We start from the raw sequence: 18,094 nt of genomic DNA, 5'->3' as shown, positions 1-18,094 counted from the left end.
GAGAAAATATTTGACGAGATTATAGTCGAAAACTTCCCTAACATGGAAAAGGAAATAGCCACTCAAGTCCAGGAAGTGCAGCGAGTCCCATACAGGAGAAACACGACGAGACACACAGAAATCAAACTGGCAAAAATTAAAGACAAAGAAAAATTATTGAAAGCAGCAAGGGAAAAACGAAAAATAACATACAAGGGAACTCCCATAAGGTTAACAGCTGATTTCTCAGCAGAAAATCTATAAGCCAGAAGGGAGTGGCATGATATACTTAAAGTGATGAAAGGGAAGAACTTACAACCAAGATTACTCTACCTGACAAGGATCTCATTCAGATTCGATGGAGAAATCAAAGGCTTTACAGACAAGCAAAAACTAAGAGAATTCAGCACCACCAAACCAGCTCTACAACAAATGCTAAAGGAACTTCTCTAAGTGGGAAACACAAGAGAAGAAAAGGACCTACAAAAACAAACACAAAACAATTAAGAAAATGGTCATAGGAACATACATATCGATAATTATCTTAAACGTGAATGGATTAAATGCTCCAACCAAAAGACAAAGGATTGATGAATGGATACAAAAACAGGACCCATATATATGCTGTCTATGAGAGACCTACTTCAGACCTAGGGACACATACAGACTGAAAGTGAGGGGATGGAAAAAGATATTCCATCCATGCAAAAGGAAATCAAAACAAAGCTGGAGTAGCAATACTCATATCAGATAAAGTAGACTTTAAAATAAAAAATGTTACAAGAGACAAGGAAGGACACTACATAATGATCAAGGGATCAATCCAAGAAGAAGACATAACAATTATAAATATATATGCACCCAACATAGGAGCACCTCAATACATAAGGCAACTGCTAACAGCTATAAAAGAGGAAATCAACAGTAACACAATAACAGTGGGGGACTTTAACACCTCACTTACACCAATGGACAGATCATCCAAAACTAAAATAAATAAGGAAACAGAAGGTTTAAATGACACAATAGAACAGATAGATTTAGTTGATATTTATAGGACATTTCATCCAAAAACAGCAGATTACACTTTCTTCTCAAGTGTGCATGGAACATTCTTCAGGATAGATCACATCTTGGGTCACAAATCAAGCCTCAGTAAATTTAAGAAAATTGAAATCATAGCAAGCATCTTTTCTGACAACAACACTATGAGATTAGAAATGAATTACAGGGAAAAAACCATAAAAAACACAAAAACATGGTGGCTAAACAATATGTTACTAAACAACCAAGACATCACTGAATAAATCAAAGAGGAGATCAAAAAATACAGAGAGACAAATGACAATGAAAACACAACGATCCAAAGCCTATGGGATGCAGCAAAAGTAGTTCTAAGAGGGAAGTTTATAGCTATACAATTCTACCTCAAGAAACAAGAAAAATCTCAAGTAAACAATCTAACCTTACACCTAAAGGAACTAGAGAAAGAAGAACAAACAAAAACCAAAGTTAGCAGAAGGAAAGAAATCATAAAGATCAGAGCAGAAATAAATGAAATAGAAACAAAGAAAACAATAGCAAAGATCAATAAAACTAAAAGCTGGTTCTTTGAGAAGATAAACAAAATTGATAAACCATTAGCCAGACTCATCAAGAAAAAGAGGGAGAGGACTCAAATCAATAAAATTAGAAATGAAAAAGGAAAAGTTACAACAGACATCGCAGAAATACAAAGCATCCTAAGAGACTACTACAAGCAACTCTATGCCAATAAAATGGAGAATGTGGAAGAAATGGACAAATTCTTAGAAAGGTATAACCTTTCAAGACTGAAGCAGACAGAAACAGAAAATATGAACAGACAAATCACAAGCACTCAAATTGAAACAGTGATTAAAAATCTTCCAAGAGGGCTTCCTTGGTGGTGCAGTGGTTGAGAGTCTGCCTGCCGATGCAGGGGACACAGGTTCGTGCCCCGGTCTGGGAGGATCCCACATGCTGTGAAGCAGCTGGGCCCGTGATCCATGGCCACTGGGCCTGCACATCTGGAGCCTGTGCACTGCAGTGGGAGAGGCCACAGCAGTGAGCGGCCTGTGTACCACAAAACAAAAACAAAACAAAACAAAAAATTTTCCAACATACAAAAGTCCAGGACCAGATGGCTTCACAGGTGAATTCTATCAAACATTTAGAGAAAAGCTAACACCCATCCTTCTCAAACTCTTCCAAAAACTGCAGATGAAGGAACACTCCCAAACTCATTCTATGTGGCCACCATCACCCTGATACCAAAAATCAGACAAAGATACTACAAAAAAAGAAAACTACAGACCAATATCACAGATGAATATAGATGCAAAAATCCTCAACAAAATACTAGCAAACAGAATCCAACAGCACATTAAAAGGATCATACACCATGATCAAGTGGGATTTATCCCAGGGATGCAAGGATTCTTCAATACACGTAAATCAATCAATGTGATACACCATATTAACAAACTGAAGAATAAAAACCATATGATCATCTCAATAGATGCAGAAAAAGCTTTTGACAAAATGCAACACCCATTTATGATAAAAACTCTCCAGAAAGTGGGCATAGAGGGAACCTACCTCAACATAATAAAGGCCATATATGACAAACCCACAGCAAACATCATTCTCAATGGTGAAAAACTGTAAGCATTTCCTCTAAGATCAGGAATGAGACAAGGATGTCCACTCTCACCACTCTTATTCAACATAGTTTCGGAAGTCCTAGCCACAACAGTCAGAGAAGTAAAAGAAATAAAAGGAATACAAATTGGAAAAGAAGAAGTAAAACCGTCACTGTTTGCAGATGACATGATACTATACATAGAGAATCCTAAAAATGCCACCAGAAAACTACTAGAGCTAATCAATAAATTTGGTAAAGTTGCAGGATACAAAGTTAATGCACAGAAATATCTTGCATTCCTATACACTAATGATGAAAAATCTGAAAGAGAAATTATGAAAACACTCCCATCTACCATTGCAACAAAAAGAGTAAAATACCTAGGAATAAGCCTACCTAAGGAGACAAAAGACCTGTATGCAGAAAACTATAAGACACTGATGAAAGAAAGTAAAGATGATACGAACAGATGGAGAGATATACAATGTTCCTGGATTGGAAGAATCAATATTGTGAAAATGACTATACTCCACAAAGCAATCTACATTTTCAATGCAATCCCTATCAAATTACCAGTGGCATTTTTAAGGAACTAGAACAAATTATGTTAAAATTTGTATGGAGACACAAAAGACCCCGAATAGCCAAAGCAGTCTTGATGGAAAAAAACAGAGCTGGAGGAATGAGAGTTCCTGACTTCAGACTATACTAAAAACTACAGTAATCAAGACAATATGGTACTGGCACAGAAACAGAAACATAGATCAATGGAACAAGATAGCAAGCCCAGAGATAAACCCATGCAGCTATGATCATCTAATCTATGAGAAAGGAGGCAAAGACATACAGTGGAGAAAAGACAGTCTCTTCAATAAGTGGTGCTGGGAAAACTGGACAGCTACATGTAAAAGAATGAAATTAGAACACTCCTTAACACCATACACAAAAATAAACTCAAAATGGATTACAGACCTAAATGTAAGTATGAAACTCTTAGAGGAAAACATAGGAAGAACACTCTTTGACATAAATCACAGCAAGATATTTTTTGATCCACCTCCTAGAGTAATGGAAATAAAAACAAAAATAAACAAATGGGATCTAATGAAACTTCAAAGATTTTGCACAGCAAATGAAACCATAAACAAGACGAAAAGACAACCCTCAGAATGGGAAAAAATATTTGCAAACGAATCAACAGACAAAGGATTAATCTCCAAAATATATAAACAGCTCATGTAGCTCAATACTAAAGAAACAAACAACCCAATCCAAAAATGGGCAGAAGACCTAAATAGACATTTCTCCAAAGAAGACATACAGATGGCCAAGAAGCACATGAAAAGCTGCTCAACATCACTAATTATTAGAGAAATGCAAATCAAAACTACAATGAGGTATCACCTCACACCAGTTAGAATGGGCATCATCAGAAAATCTACAAACAACAAATGCTGGAGAGGGTGTGGAGAAAAGGGAACCCTCTTGCACTGTTGGTGAGAATATAAATTGATACAGCCACTATGGAGAACCGTCTGGAGGTTCCTTAAAAAACTAAAAATAGAATTACCATATGATCCAGCAATCCCACTACTGGGCATATACCCAGAGAAAATCATAATTCAAAAAGACACATGCACCCCAATGTTCATTGCAGCACTATTTACAATAGCCAGGTCATGGAAGCAACCTAAATGCCCATCGACAGATGAATGGATAAAGAAGTTGTGGTACATATATACAATGGAATATTACTCAACCATAAAAAGGAACGAAATTGGGTCATTTGTTGAGATGTGGATGGACCTAGAGACTGTCATACAGAGTGAAGTAAGTCAGAAAGAGAAAAACAAATATCGTATATTAACGCACGTATGTGGAACCTAGAAAAATGGTACAGATGAACCTGTTTGCAGGGCAGAAGTTGAGACACAGATATAGAGAACAAACGTATGGACACCAAGGCGGGGAAAACTGCAGTGGGGTGGGGATGGTGGTGTGCTGAATTGGGCGACTGGGATTGACATGTATACACTGATGTGTATAAAATTGTTGACTAATAAGAACGTGCAGTATAAAAAAACAAACAAACAAACAAAAACTAATACTAAACTTTCTTTGGGTTATTTGTATGGAAATATGTTAATATAAATGTTTCAGACATTACATGAAATTTCTAAAAATCTTATATGTTCTGGTACAATGTTATAAGTCATAATTCTAGTTATTACTTTAAAATTTATATCTCAGAAATAACTAAATTTCCTTGTCAATTGCATTATTATGAACTTTCATCAAATCTTTAACCATGGTCATTTTTAAGTCTTTTGACATTTACAGACAGTTCTGGGTATACTCTGATGCTTTTGCAAAAATGTTCCTATAAAAGGGTTTCATCTTCAAGGAATTCATGGAAAAGACTCTGACAAGTACAGGTTTCTGGTAACTGACTATACTGCTGAACTGAATGAATAAGCATTTTCAGAACTCTAATGGAAAACTGATGAATTCATAAAAGTGCTAACAAAAGATCAAGATGAAAAAAAATTAATGACATGGGACTGAGTGAACTGATGAGGATGATTATAATTTTTGTGACTTTCTGTTTGAATAAAAAAAAAATCCCACAAGGACTCAGAGGCAAAAAATATACAAATCAATTTTCACTGCAAAGTAAAGGAGCTGTTACAGTGGAGGATTACCTGACTGAATGTCAATATTATGACATAGTGTGAGTGTGTTTCGTGTTTGGTAATTGCAATCATTGTTGCTTTTGTTCTGGTCATCCATTTACAATGCTTGGTGTCAGTTTATTTATCTCTTGTAAAAATAAAATACAGTGTGTGTGTGTGTGGACAAAAAAGAACAAATTAGACTTATGAACATGCTGTCAGAACAGAACTTGTTTCTATGTAGGGGACTTACTGTAGATCTTAATTTCTTCATTCGTAAATAAATTACTATTTTAATAAAAAAAAAAAATGACCAGTGATCGACTACAGCAAGGAAAAGATGTTGTCTGTCCACTACATCATTAACTTCAACATTTGGCTTTTCATGGAATCACACAGGTATATGAATTGTGTTATTACAATATAGCATATCAAAATGATTCAGAATTCCTCCTCATAATATCATATTCGCTCAGTGATACCATGGTTGATACTGCTAAAAAAGCATTTATTAAGTAATAAAAATCCAAAATTCATAGGTACAAACATACTTTACTTTCATAAGTGCCACACTCTTTTCAGATGAATTCATGTTAACTCAACCAAAAACAGATATCCCTGGATTATTTAAAATATATATATATTAAAAAAATATATATCTATGTGCTGCACATTTTGCTGGAAACATCAAAACCTGGGCTTATGAAATCAGCCTGGAACCACATTTTTATGACTCATAAAAGAAATTAGGCCCTAAACGCAAAGGGCTGGTTATTAAATATTGTATCTTTAAAAAAATCAGCGTGTTGAAAAACATTTATATTTTGTAGGTACAAATTTCAAGAGATAGAAATGAATAAAGTCCTTAAACTTTAATAATGATCCGAAGATGCTATTAACAAAGACTACCTTTGATGAGCTGAGTTTTCGAAAGCATTTTTGAAAGGTTAGCAATTGAGAGTTAACCTTCAAAGTAAGTTCAAGGATCCTTCTTTAAATGCTTACTTGGAATACAGATCAAAATACTACAGTAATGTCAAGGAAAATAAGCTGTTTTCCCAGTTACATATAAATACTTTTAAAGGTATGTTTGGGGAGTCTTTACCATTTTATCTTCAATTTGTGCTCAAAACAAGAGCACAGCTGTCCATTACGAAAAGGAAAAAGAACAACCGGAGGTTATGAAAGGACAGCTGCATCTAATCACCATGTCAATTGATACACTGTTAGAAATCTACCTCCGCAAAGAAAGAAAATCAATATTTATAGAACAGCCAGCATTTCAAATATATGGTTAGTGCTGTGACTACACTCTATTTTAAAATTCTTAAGCTTTTTACCTGTGACCAATAGGATAAAAACGTTGCCATTTATAAGGGGGTGTTCTGTGCAGAGTGGTTTCTGCTTACATCACGTCATTTCAAAGGACTTGCTAGGACAATCAGGTTGGCTCAAGCTGAAACAGCCCAATTACTAGTAAAAACTGCCTCAGGCTTTAAGAGCCTACAGGGCGTTAAAACTTGTGATGCTATAGTATTTGCATCCTTAAAAATACAGCCGGAAAGCAAACTAAACAAATGTTGAGAATGCATTCTTCAACACTATTTCAAAGTATTTCTACTCTTCATTCATATACCCATTTAGGAGACATAATTAGACACTGCAACTCTATCAGTATTGCCAATGGCTAATGGGCATAGGGCAAGACAATTAGGACATATAGTAAATACTTTGAAAAAAATCAGATAAAAGTAATTCAGACATGCAGCTATTTATATGACTCCTTTTAACTTTAAAGTAATGGGGGTCATGAGAAAAATACAAATCAACATGTGTAAAAGTATCTTATTTTAAGTTTATGAGCTCTTGTATTATGCTGCTCTATTAGAAAATGTCATTGTCCTTCTAAATTGTCCCTATTAGACTTTTATATTAGTCCTGGAAGGTAAGATTACATGACTGTGTGTGCCAGTGATGACGGTGGAATCATAGAACACAAAGCACACGGGTAAGCCAATGGAACCTTCTTGTCTGATGGCAGACTCAGAGGAATGACAGTGCAGGCATAGGAAGAATACCTTTCACCTCTCTTTTATCAGTGGGTCCTTTCTCAGGTTGGATTAGAGAAGTGGGACAAAGGGTTCCCATTTGCTGCAATTCTTATGAAGAGATTCCCTGGTAGAGAGGAGATATCCATGGAGAATTCAGTAGAAAAGAAGAAACAAAAGTGGCTCCCTTCAAAAATTCACTCATTCATTTAGTCATTCACTTATTCTTCTAATTATTCAACACATATTTTCTTTCAAGGACCGCAAAGTGACAGGAAAGTGGCTAAGCATGGTAAATACAAGTCTCTGAACTACTTTGGCAATAGATATAGGTAATAAAAATCAAACAATGTAGTACATAGCAATGATGGATTGGCCATGGTATCGAAACTGCAGGAAATACACCTTTGAGAGAGAAGGAATACCCAGTTAGTTCAAGACAGAACTGAAGCATCCCTGAAACCAAAAAATAAAGTAGGTAGGAGCATATTGGAAGGAAGCAAAATTGTCAAAATTCAATCATAAAGACTCAGTACTTAAAGATCACATTTCGAACAACTGCATAAGTGGAGAATAAGATGTAGTACTAGAAGCCCTGGTATAAAAAAAATGGGAGTCTCCTTATAAAACATCTTGGGCAAATGAACAGATACACGGAGGTGCTGCTAGAAAGAACTGTAACATTTTCCTTAGCCGGATTATTATGGAGGTTCTGGAGACTTAAAAAACTCAATATAAACCATTCTAGAGTTTTTTGTAAACATGTGTGTGTTTGCGTGTGTGTTTATGTATACTACAGAAAAAGATATAATTCTAAGCAAAAATGTGCAAGCATGTGTCCCTCCCATCTCCCCCATACCAACTTCTCTTCTTACAAACTTAGATGAAAAACAGAAACCCAACAATTTTAGATAATAGCGAAGAAATCCAAGATTTTGATTTTAAGAGTGACAGAAACTGCCAGTAATGACAAAAATAGTTATCCACTCAACAAAGGCTTGCCATCATACAAATGACAGATTCCTGACTTCCCCAATACAACCTACTTTATCTGATTTTTGGATGATTTGAAACCTGCCTAGGGCTAGCATTGTTTATAGGCATCCAACTCTAGTTTCCAGTTTACTTCCCTCCTTCCCTTTCCACTGAGAAGCAATTTATTGTTTCACATTTTTGGTTTTCCCTCTTTGCCCACACACAGCAGGCAGGTTCCACACTCAGCGATGCTGTCTCTGAGACATCCAGAAGCATAAATGCCCCTTAGGAAATTCCCAGATACTTTCAGCATATTCCCCAAGTGTCCTTTTACTGCTTTCCAAAGTAATTTCTGGGCTTAAATGAGCCCATTTTATAAGAATAATAACCTTCCAAATGATATTTATTGTAATGTAAAAACTACATTTTCCAAAATATACAAACAGTCCCTCTTGAGCAGCAAGTCATTAGTTCCAGATAGCAGGCATTTTCTTTCAACCTTTAAACTCTAAACTTGTCATTTCATTACATTTTGAGAAATGGTTCTACCACTTATCTGCCTTTTTCACTCAATGGGAAATTATACAAAAGACTAACACCTGACTTTCTACAAATAATATTCATCATGAGTGAATAGAATACATATGGTTACAATTATTCTCAATTGCTTACATTCCCGAATGTACGCTGCATATAATCACACATAACACATTTCTTTCTTGCATTAATTCTTTCTTCATATTTGAGCTTATATATTTCTACAAGTAATGATCTGAATTCAAAAAGTATCATCAAAAGAAAATGAAAAGGTTATATAACATCTGGACTGGGTTTCTATTGTAAAGAGAAATACATCTATATGCGAAATAGTGTTCCTGGCAATAGCTTCTTGACATAGAGGAGGGTTAAAAATGTGTGAAAAAAATCCATCTCCTAATCACACATTTACACATGCATTGCCCCAATTTTTCTTTTCTGTGGAGTAATGTTGGATCTTAATAAGAAAGTTCATACTGCTCATTCCCTTTTTCATCTATAAAAGAAGGATGTTCACAGCCTCATATATACTTTCAGAACCAGTGCATGTCAATTAGAACCCACACTGACTTTTCTAAACCTGTGATAGATGATAATGTAGAAAAGAGGATGTGGGCATGGATTTTTGTTGTTGTTCTTACAGGTTACATAATAATGGCATTGATGACCGTAAGGCCTATCATAAACTATCAAAAATAGAACATTACAAATTATTTTATAAATATAGCTGAATTCCTGTTATATTAATTTATGCTTTGGTTTCTTTGGACTTTGAGATCTTGAAGATAAACCTGTGTCTTCCTCTTATTTGTATCTTCTCATGTTTCTTTTTGTCCTTAAAAAATGTAATACCTCAGAGGTTTTTTTTAATAATTAATATGGCTGTTGAAGAAATCCTAAAAAATTTTAAAGAATGCAATAACTCATAATGATGCCACCCAGTAATGGGATTTTCTCACAATGATTTATTTATTTTCTCTTTTTTAATGACATTTAAAATTTTCTTTTAATTTTTTAATTATTTATTTTCTTTTAAAATTTGTTTTTAATGAATTTTGAAAAATAATTGCTTTATAAAGAAAATTTATAAAATATAGAAAAGTATAAGGAAAATAATGAAATTACTCATAATCTCACTACCCAGCGATAGCCTAAATTTACTTCTATTTCCATAACTATCCTTCTCTGTAACTAAAGTAGGATAATATTTTATTGTCCCATATTATGCTTTTTCACATATTTATCGATGAGCAATTTACTGTCATTTAATATTCTTTAAAAATATAATTTTTTATATCTGCATAGTTTTCCATCTTGTTTTTGTAGGAAATCATTTCATCTTTCCCTACTCAGATATTTAAGAAAACAAAGCAGTAGAAAACATCTCTTTATAAACATTAAAAAAATTCCTTACCAACTCAGTCAGCCTTATGTGTATAACACAGAAATAAAGACTTACTTCCCTTAAAAATTTTTTTCTTAAATTGAGCTGGTACATGTCAGGTAAATTTGGATGGCCTTATATATTGATTGCTTCATTTTTTTTAGCATAATACTTGTGCTCAGAAAGAAACAAAGGAAAAAGAATATTTAGGCATTTGAGATAAGTACAGTCTTTCTCATTTTAGGTCAAAATTGACTTCATAGGACAACTTCTCAAACACAATTTTCTACAATATTATGGTGATAAACAATATCTTATTTAAACTAGTAGAAGAGGAGCAATAATGCAACACATACTCAGCATGTTTAAAATTGTATTTTCCCCTGCAGAGGAAGAAAATGTCAGAATTGCTTACCTGGGGATATGATATAAAAGAAATCTTTAAATTCATCCATCCAAACTTCTGCCAGTCTCCTGTTGTTCTTGTTGATGACATGACCAGTGCCACCAGGGAAAGTGTATGGAGTTGCCTTCCGAAAAACGTGACCCACGTGGGAGCAAGTCACAATCTCCAATGAGCCTCCACATTGCCAAATCTGGAAAAAAAGAGCAATTGTTGTATAGCAATCATTGCAGATAATGCAGCAATATTGTCTGAGAAGCAACTGAGGCTAACTCAGTTAAGACCAAATCTTCAGATCTTACATTGTTCAAACAACGTCAGATGAACACAAAATTTAGAATGGGTATACTTGGGTTTGGCAAAGGATTCTAATTTGGAAGAGTTTGATGTATTTAAATATTGTAGTATTGGAATTGTGGAAGATGTAATTATTTTTATGTGCCTTTATTAGAATACCTAATTTTCAGTTTCTAATACTTAACCTAATTTCTATTTAATAGATATTTGGTATCCAAAATTTTCTATAAATAAATGAATTTGTACATGTTGGATGCCATGGTCAATAACTAAATCTGATTTGGAGAAAATCAATCTGCTATACCCCATCCACCTGGAACTTCAAGTAACCATTCATTTTCACCTCTCCATATCTCCTGTATCTTAGGCTTTTGAATATGCTATTATTCTTATTAAAGCATGCTAAGTATCCTTTAAATCTATTCAACTTCTATGCATCCTTTAAAGCCCACTTCCAGGATCATTTCTTCTAGGCAGCTCTGTGGGTAGATTTAGTATTGTGTGACTTTTGTACTTTAAACACAGTTGTATTAAGAAAATATTACAATGTATTGGGTTGGCCAAAATGTTCATTCGGGTTCTTCTGTAACATTGTATGGAAAAACCCGAATGAACTTTTTGGCCAACTCAATATTTTAAATTGTTCACTTCACTATTGCTCCCTTAAAATTATGAACCCTTGAAAGACAAATGCTATATATTTCTTGGTATCCTAGATTTACTGTTCAGTTGAGGATAGGTATTAAGTGTCCATAAAACATTTATTTCTATAAAATTATATTATATAGCCATAGGTTACAATAGCATGTATGTGTGTTATATATGTATATCATACGTATAAATATTATATATATATATATATACATATAGTACATTTATTCATCCCAGTAAATGAAAGTCATAATTATTGCCATCTGTAATTGGAAGGATTTGGCTTTATACCATAAATAACATTATTCTTATTTTAAGGAGAGCTGTTGGGCTTCCCTGGTGGTGCAGTGGTTGAGAGTCCACCTGCTGATGCAGGGGACACGGGTTTGTGCCCCGGTCCGGGAAGACCCCACATGCCACGGAGTGGCTGGGCCTGTGAGCCATGGCCGCTGAGTCTGCGCGTCCGGAGCCTGTGCTCTACAACGTGAGAGGCCACAACAGTGAGAGGCCCGCGTACAGGGAAAAAAAAAAAGAGCTGTTTATTTTGGAAGAAAAGGTTTTCTCCTATTGATCCCTCAAGTAATTTTCATCTGAGAAGAGGGCTGCTATTGGTCTTGGGTAGCAGTAAGAGACATCTTTTCTAGAAGATGAAAGATGATAAATAAGTTATACTCATCAACAATGTTTGTGCATTACATGTACAGTCTATTCTATCTCATTTTCTAATTGTTTAAACAGTGTGATGCTAATAGAAAAGATGTTCCAAGCCAACGCTGAAATGATGGACAATATAAAAGAGGAATGGAATTCACCATTTCCCTAGAAAGACGGGTAGCTCATTCTTAAATAATCAAATTACTTAATTGATTGGTAACTTTCTCATCTTTCTAGCATAAAGTCTATAAACTGTCTTGTAATTACACAACTCTTTACATTCCTCCTTTCTATTAAAATGGAGGAAGTTAATCCTTCTCCTACCAAAGACAAATCAATACTTGTATGTCAGTCTAGAGCATATTACTTAAGTCTGTCTTAATGACTTCATTGATTTGGTCCTCCCCTTGAGTTTCTCCTGAAACATGTCATTTCCCTCATAATTGGATTATGCCTATCTTTGCATAATACCTCCTAAACCTCCTATCTTTCAAACAGATTTAAAATAGAGATAAACAAATTTTTAAAATTACAAAACACAACAAAAGGTTCATCCCTTGATCTATATTCCCATCCAACATATCTCTTTTTTCTGTTTCCCCTCACTATAATTAATACAAATTTTTTACTGATACACGTTATATCCCTTCCTCAATTTTCATCTGTTCTTCTACTCATCGTGAAATGCTGTTTATTTCCGCAGTCCCACAATATTGCCATGATGAAAATCACAAATTTTTCCTTTGATGAATATCTAGCAGACTCCTTTCTTGGATCCTCTTTTCATCCTACTACTTCACTATTTATACATTTTCACTCTAAATTTTTATTTAAATGTTGGCATTATTCCTTCTTTGTTCATTCTCTAGGTGGTCTTATTTGTTCTTATTATTTTATGCATGATCTGAATACACAAACGCCCCGCAGTAACATCTCAGCCCAGACTTTTCCTCTGGGATCCAGACTTGTGTATCCAAACACCTACTCAATACCTCCTCTTGCAAGACTCAGAGGCATCCAAATAAACGTGTCTGAAGTGGAATTGTTAATTTATCTCCACCTTGTCAGCCAGATCTTATTTTCTTTCCGTTTTTTTTTTTTTTTTGGCGGTACGCGGGCCTCTCACTATTGTGGCCCCTCCCGTTGCGGAGCACAGGCTCTGAACGCGCAGGCTCAGTGGCCATGGCTCACGGGCCCAGCCGCTCTGCGGCATGTGGGATCTTCCCGGACCGGGGCACGAACCCGTGTCCCCTGCATCGGCAGGCGGACTCTCAACCACTGCGCCACCAGGGAAGCCCTCAGTTTTTTTTTTTAAACCATCAATAAATGGAGCCACTATTCACCCAGGCAGTCAATCCAAAAACAAAACAAAGCAAAAATGACAACAGAACTCCCTTCTCCCCCCCAAAAATCCCCTAGAAGTCATCGCCGATTTCTTCTTTTCTTTCATCACTTATATTCCATCCATTAACAAATCCTGGTGGTGCTATCTATAAAACAATTCTCAGTATATCCATCTCGTTCTGTCTCTACTGCCACCATCCTTGTCCTAATCCTCAACATCTCTTGTCTGTCAGTTGTAATAGGCTCTTAATTGTTTTTCTACTATCACTGTTGCTCTTCTATAATTTGTTTTCTGCTGAGAAATCAGAGTGGTCTTTAAAATTCTTAATCATGTCATTTTACTTCCCTGCTTCAAATCCTTCAATGGTTTTTCACTGCACTGTGAATATAAATAAAATCCTTTATCAAGGCCTCCAAGAACTACACGACTCTCCCCTTCTGCCAATAAACTATGGTGATATTGGCCCTCTGCCATTTCCTAGAATAACAAATCACATATTTTTTTCACACACCAAAGCTTCAACACGCGCTTTCCTTATACCTGGAAAACAATTCTGTCAGCCCTTCACTGGACTGCCTCTTTCCCATACTTCTCATCTCAGCTAACATATCACCTCATCAGATTTTCCCTAACTGCCATATTTAAAGTGCCACACCCAAGTTATTTTCTCTAATAGCACCCTATTTGTTTCCTTCATTGCTTATCACAATCTGCAATTTATTTCTCTAACTGTTTGGCTATGCACATATTCTCCCAACTAGAATGTAGATTTTAGAAGGGCAGTGGAGAGGTTTACTCATGATTGCACCCCCAGAGCCCAGCCCAGTGCTTGTTACATGGTAGGTGTCACTGTATGTTGGTTGAATGGAAGAATGGAAACTCAAATTTAACTACCAAGACTAACATTAAAAAAGCAACCCTGGGGCTTCCCTGGTGGCGCAGTGGTTGAGAGTCCGCCTGCTAATGCAGGGGACACGGGTTCATGCCCTGGTCCGGGAAGATCCCACAGGCGAGGAGCGGCTGGACCCGTGAGCCATGGCAGCTGAGCCTGCGCGTCTGGAGCCTGTGTTCCGCAGCGGGAGAGGCCACAACGGTGAGAGGTCCGCGTACCGGAAAAAAAAAAAAAAGCAACCCTGGCAGAATGATGAGATTTAAACAGACATATTTTTGGAGGGATTTTAAATTACATTTTTTAAGGAAATATTTTTAGTACTAAACTAGGCAGAGTAGTCTAGTAAAATGATATGCAACTGCTGTTCCACATGTCTTGGGAACTGAGGAAGGTCTTTGGAGGTCACAACACAACAAATAAACATCAGAAATGGTTGATGGTTTATGGCAAACAAGGTTGCTAAATAACACATTCTTAATTTTTTTTTTTTTTTGTGGTACGGGGGCCTCTCACCGTTGTGGCCTCTCCCACTGCGGAGCATAGCTTCCGGATGCGCAGGCTCAGCAGCCATGGCCCACGGGCCCAGCCGCTCCGCGGCACGCAGGATCCTCCCGGACCGGGGCACGAACCCGCGTCCCCCACACCGGCAGGCGGACTCCCAACCACTGCGCCACCAGGGAAGCCCCACATTCTTTATTTTTAATGTGTTTTCAAAGTAATCATTTAGTCCAACTGATACTATCTCTTAAAAACATGATTTAGTAAAGTACTCAGGTGTTTGTACGGCGACCACACCATTCAACAAGGTGACCCGAATTCAGAAGAAATAGCATATGATATGTTATACTTGAGGGGGAATTGAAAAACTTTTCCTTATTGTGAGGAGCACAGTGTTAGTGGTAGAGCTTTCCCTTCTCCTCTATGGATTAGGTATGACTAAAGAGTTCCTTTCTTCCTTCACCCAAGTCATATAAGAGAACTAAATGAATGGAGAGACTGGCATTTCACTCCTGGCTGGACACTTGCTGAGCAGCAAAATCAGCAGATTACCCTGGTGCTCCCATTGGAACATAGCAGAATATGGTGAGTGAGTCTATGGGAAAGCCTCAAGTGTGGGGAAAAACATGACCCTAGTAAAATGGGGACCACCTCTAGTCTAGAGAATCCTGAAGGTGGGCTGGGGTTTATTGAACAGCTTGTTCCAGCAAAATGGATAGGTCCAGTGATGCAGTGACCCTGGGAGGGAGTGGTCTTTGGAGACAACTGGACAAGACTTCAGTGGTTTCAAAACTCTATAGAGCATGGAATATAGACTAGAAAAAAAATGATCTGTGGGACTAGCAATATGGCAGATCAGCAAGGAGATGTACCACTGGAAAAGGCAGCTGGGGACCTCACAGGGTGAGGTGAGAGTAAGATTTCCCTCTTCAAAAGGGCCTTGTATAACAGATGCGGTAAAAGGTGAAGTTCAGAACACTTTTAAGAAAACAGTGAAACCATGTACAGAAGCCTGTCATATAAATGGAGGCCACTAGTAGCAAGTGGAACCACACTGAGCCAACAACAGTCAGACATCATAAAATATATCAGTTAAGACCTGCTGTTTCTCTAGCCCTCTTATTTGACCCCATACACTGTAGAAGTGGCAACCCAGAGAACCCTGACCTTCCCCATTCCAAGAGCTTCTATCAGCATTGTCCTGGGGAGAGAAGAGAATGTGAACTGTGATTGCTTACAAAATCAAAGCCTTTAAGCTGAACATTACTAGTATTTTTAATAACTGAAAGTGACCAGAAAGCTATAGAATCTGTGCTAAATGATGTCAGATTGGAAAGGAATATTCTTCAGAGCATGAAGCAATGATTGGAGAAAAAGTAAAACCATTTTAAGTGTGCATGCTTACTAAATTCAGACTATGCAATAAGCCCTAATGCAAACGAACCAGTGATGTACAGCTGTCCTCGGGGTTCCCAATTTGCCTTTTTGCAAATATGGATTAGCACTGTGGTTGTGTGAGGCCACTTTATTTCTACTCTTCCACTTCTTGGCCCTACCCTGGTTTTGTATGCTTATGGCTTCTATGGCCCAAGCTTGCACACAGAAAAGGAAAAAAAAAAAATCTAGTTTGAAATCCTTTAAAAGTAGAGTTCCAGTGGTCTCACTCCTTATACGAAAGTGCTGATTTCTGGTTATCCTCTAAGCAATGAGATCTTTGTGTGTACATGTAAAGGTGTAATTCAATAATGACTGTTGATTTACAAGACAGAAGGAAAACCTGCCCCTGATGTTGATTCTCACAGATAGAGGCAGATTTTTTAGTATATTTAGGAGAGGTAACAGAGGTGGAGGTAACTGTTCTATAACTCAGTGGATACTGGCCTGTGTTTTGCTTGTGGATCATACTCTACTGACTCCTGGAATAAGACGCGTACTTTTCCCATTGCCATCTGTGCTCATAGAATGTGTGAATAAATACTCATATTGCATTTCCAAAGTAAAGCATCTCCCCCAAATTTACACTAAAATAAAAAGATCAAGGTAGAAAAGCATAACGTTATGCATTAATTAGGCTGATATCTGGTCATGCTAATACCCAGTTAATATGAAAACAAAATATTTAATTGATCAAATACTGACCAGACAGTTGCCATGTACTTAGTAGACATTTGGGTAATGTGAAATAATTAAAAAATAAACAGTTCCCAGAAAACTATATGATTAAATATTAAAGTGGAGAGAATTCTAATTGAGTGGAGTCCCTAATGACTACCATGATAATTTCCCTTAGTGTATCTTTAACAAATATTTTGGAAGGATGGATGAAAGGAAAGAAAGAAGAAAAAAAAAGAAGGAAGAGTATGACACAGTCATTAAGAATTTGGGCTTGGAAATAAGCAAACAGAATTTTCTAGGGGCTCTCTCACTTACTATCTATGTACACTGGTGAAAATTATTTACATCTCCAAGACCTTGATGTTCCCATTGGAAAACAAGGATAATAATAACTGCTTCCGAAGACCATAATGAGATTGTGCGTATCAAGCACCATGCCTGACACCTCATATGGGAGGAAATAAAATGTTATTTGTATATTAGTTCCTGCTGTTCAGGAAAACCAACATATGTAGATTATTAGCTGATTCTTGCTTCTTAAAAAATATTTAGCTACATTTTGGTGAATTTTGCCTCTTTTTGAAATTGCAATATCAATGTCTGGTGACTTAGGTGAGGAGTTTAAAAGAATTGCCAATTAGTTCCCAATTAGAATACTACATTTTGTTCTCTGAAATTAATTTACAATGTTTAAACACAATATATAAACTGAAATGTCTCATCCACATAAACATGTGATGTCCGAATTACTTTGTATCATTGAGCATATCTGATTGTTATTTTCTAGGCTTCCAAAAAGATTAACATTTGTATGTTACTTCTCTCAAATAAATTTGACCATGTGTAACATACAAACTGTCCTTTTATCCACAGAGGATTGAAGCTAGCTGGTTACTTGTCTTGGTTCCCAGATATTTTTATGAGAGTCTTTTGATGATGGAGAAGGTTATTAATCAAAATGCAAAATGCCCATTGCTCA

The 18,094-nt window shown here is 36.3% G+C and overlaps 1 protein-coding gene across 6 annotated transcripts in view; it reads right to left on the bottom strand.

The window, feature by feature from the left end:
* Positions 1 to 18,094, bottom strand: part of GALNT13 (polypeptide N-acetylgalactosaminyltransferase 13) — a 561,510-nt gene that overhangs the window by 162,074 nt on the left and 381,342 nt on the right. For all 6 annotated transcript variants that reach the window (XM_004276801.4, XM_033400037.2, XM_049712719.1 and 3 more), the window contains one exon: positions 10,676 to 10,856. In XM_004276801.4, the coding sequence (XP_004276849.1) occupies positions 10,676 to 10,856 (181 nt within the window). The remainder of the gene's footprint in view (positions 1 to 10,675; positions 10,857 to 18,094) is intronic.

The sequence above is a fragment of the Orcinus orca genome, chromosome 7 (assembly GCF_937001465.1).
Source record: "Orcinus orca chromosome 7, mOrcOrc1.1, whole genome shotgun sequence".
NCBI lineage: Eukaryota > Metazoa > Chordata > Mammalia > Artiodactyla > Delphinidae > Orcinus > Orcinus orca.
Note: the sequence above shows the minus strand (reverse complement) of the source record. Positions and strands in the feature narration are given on the sequence as shown.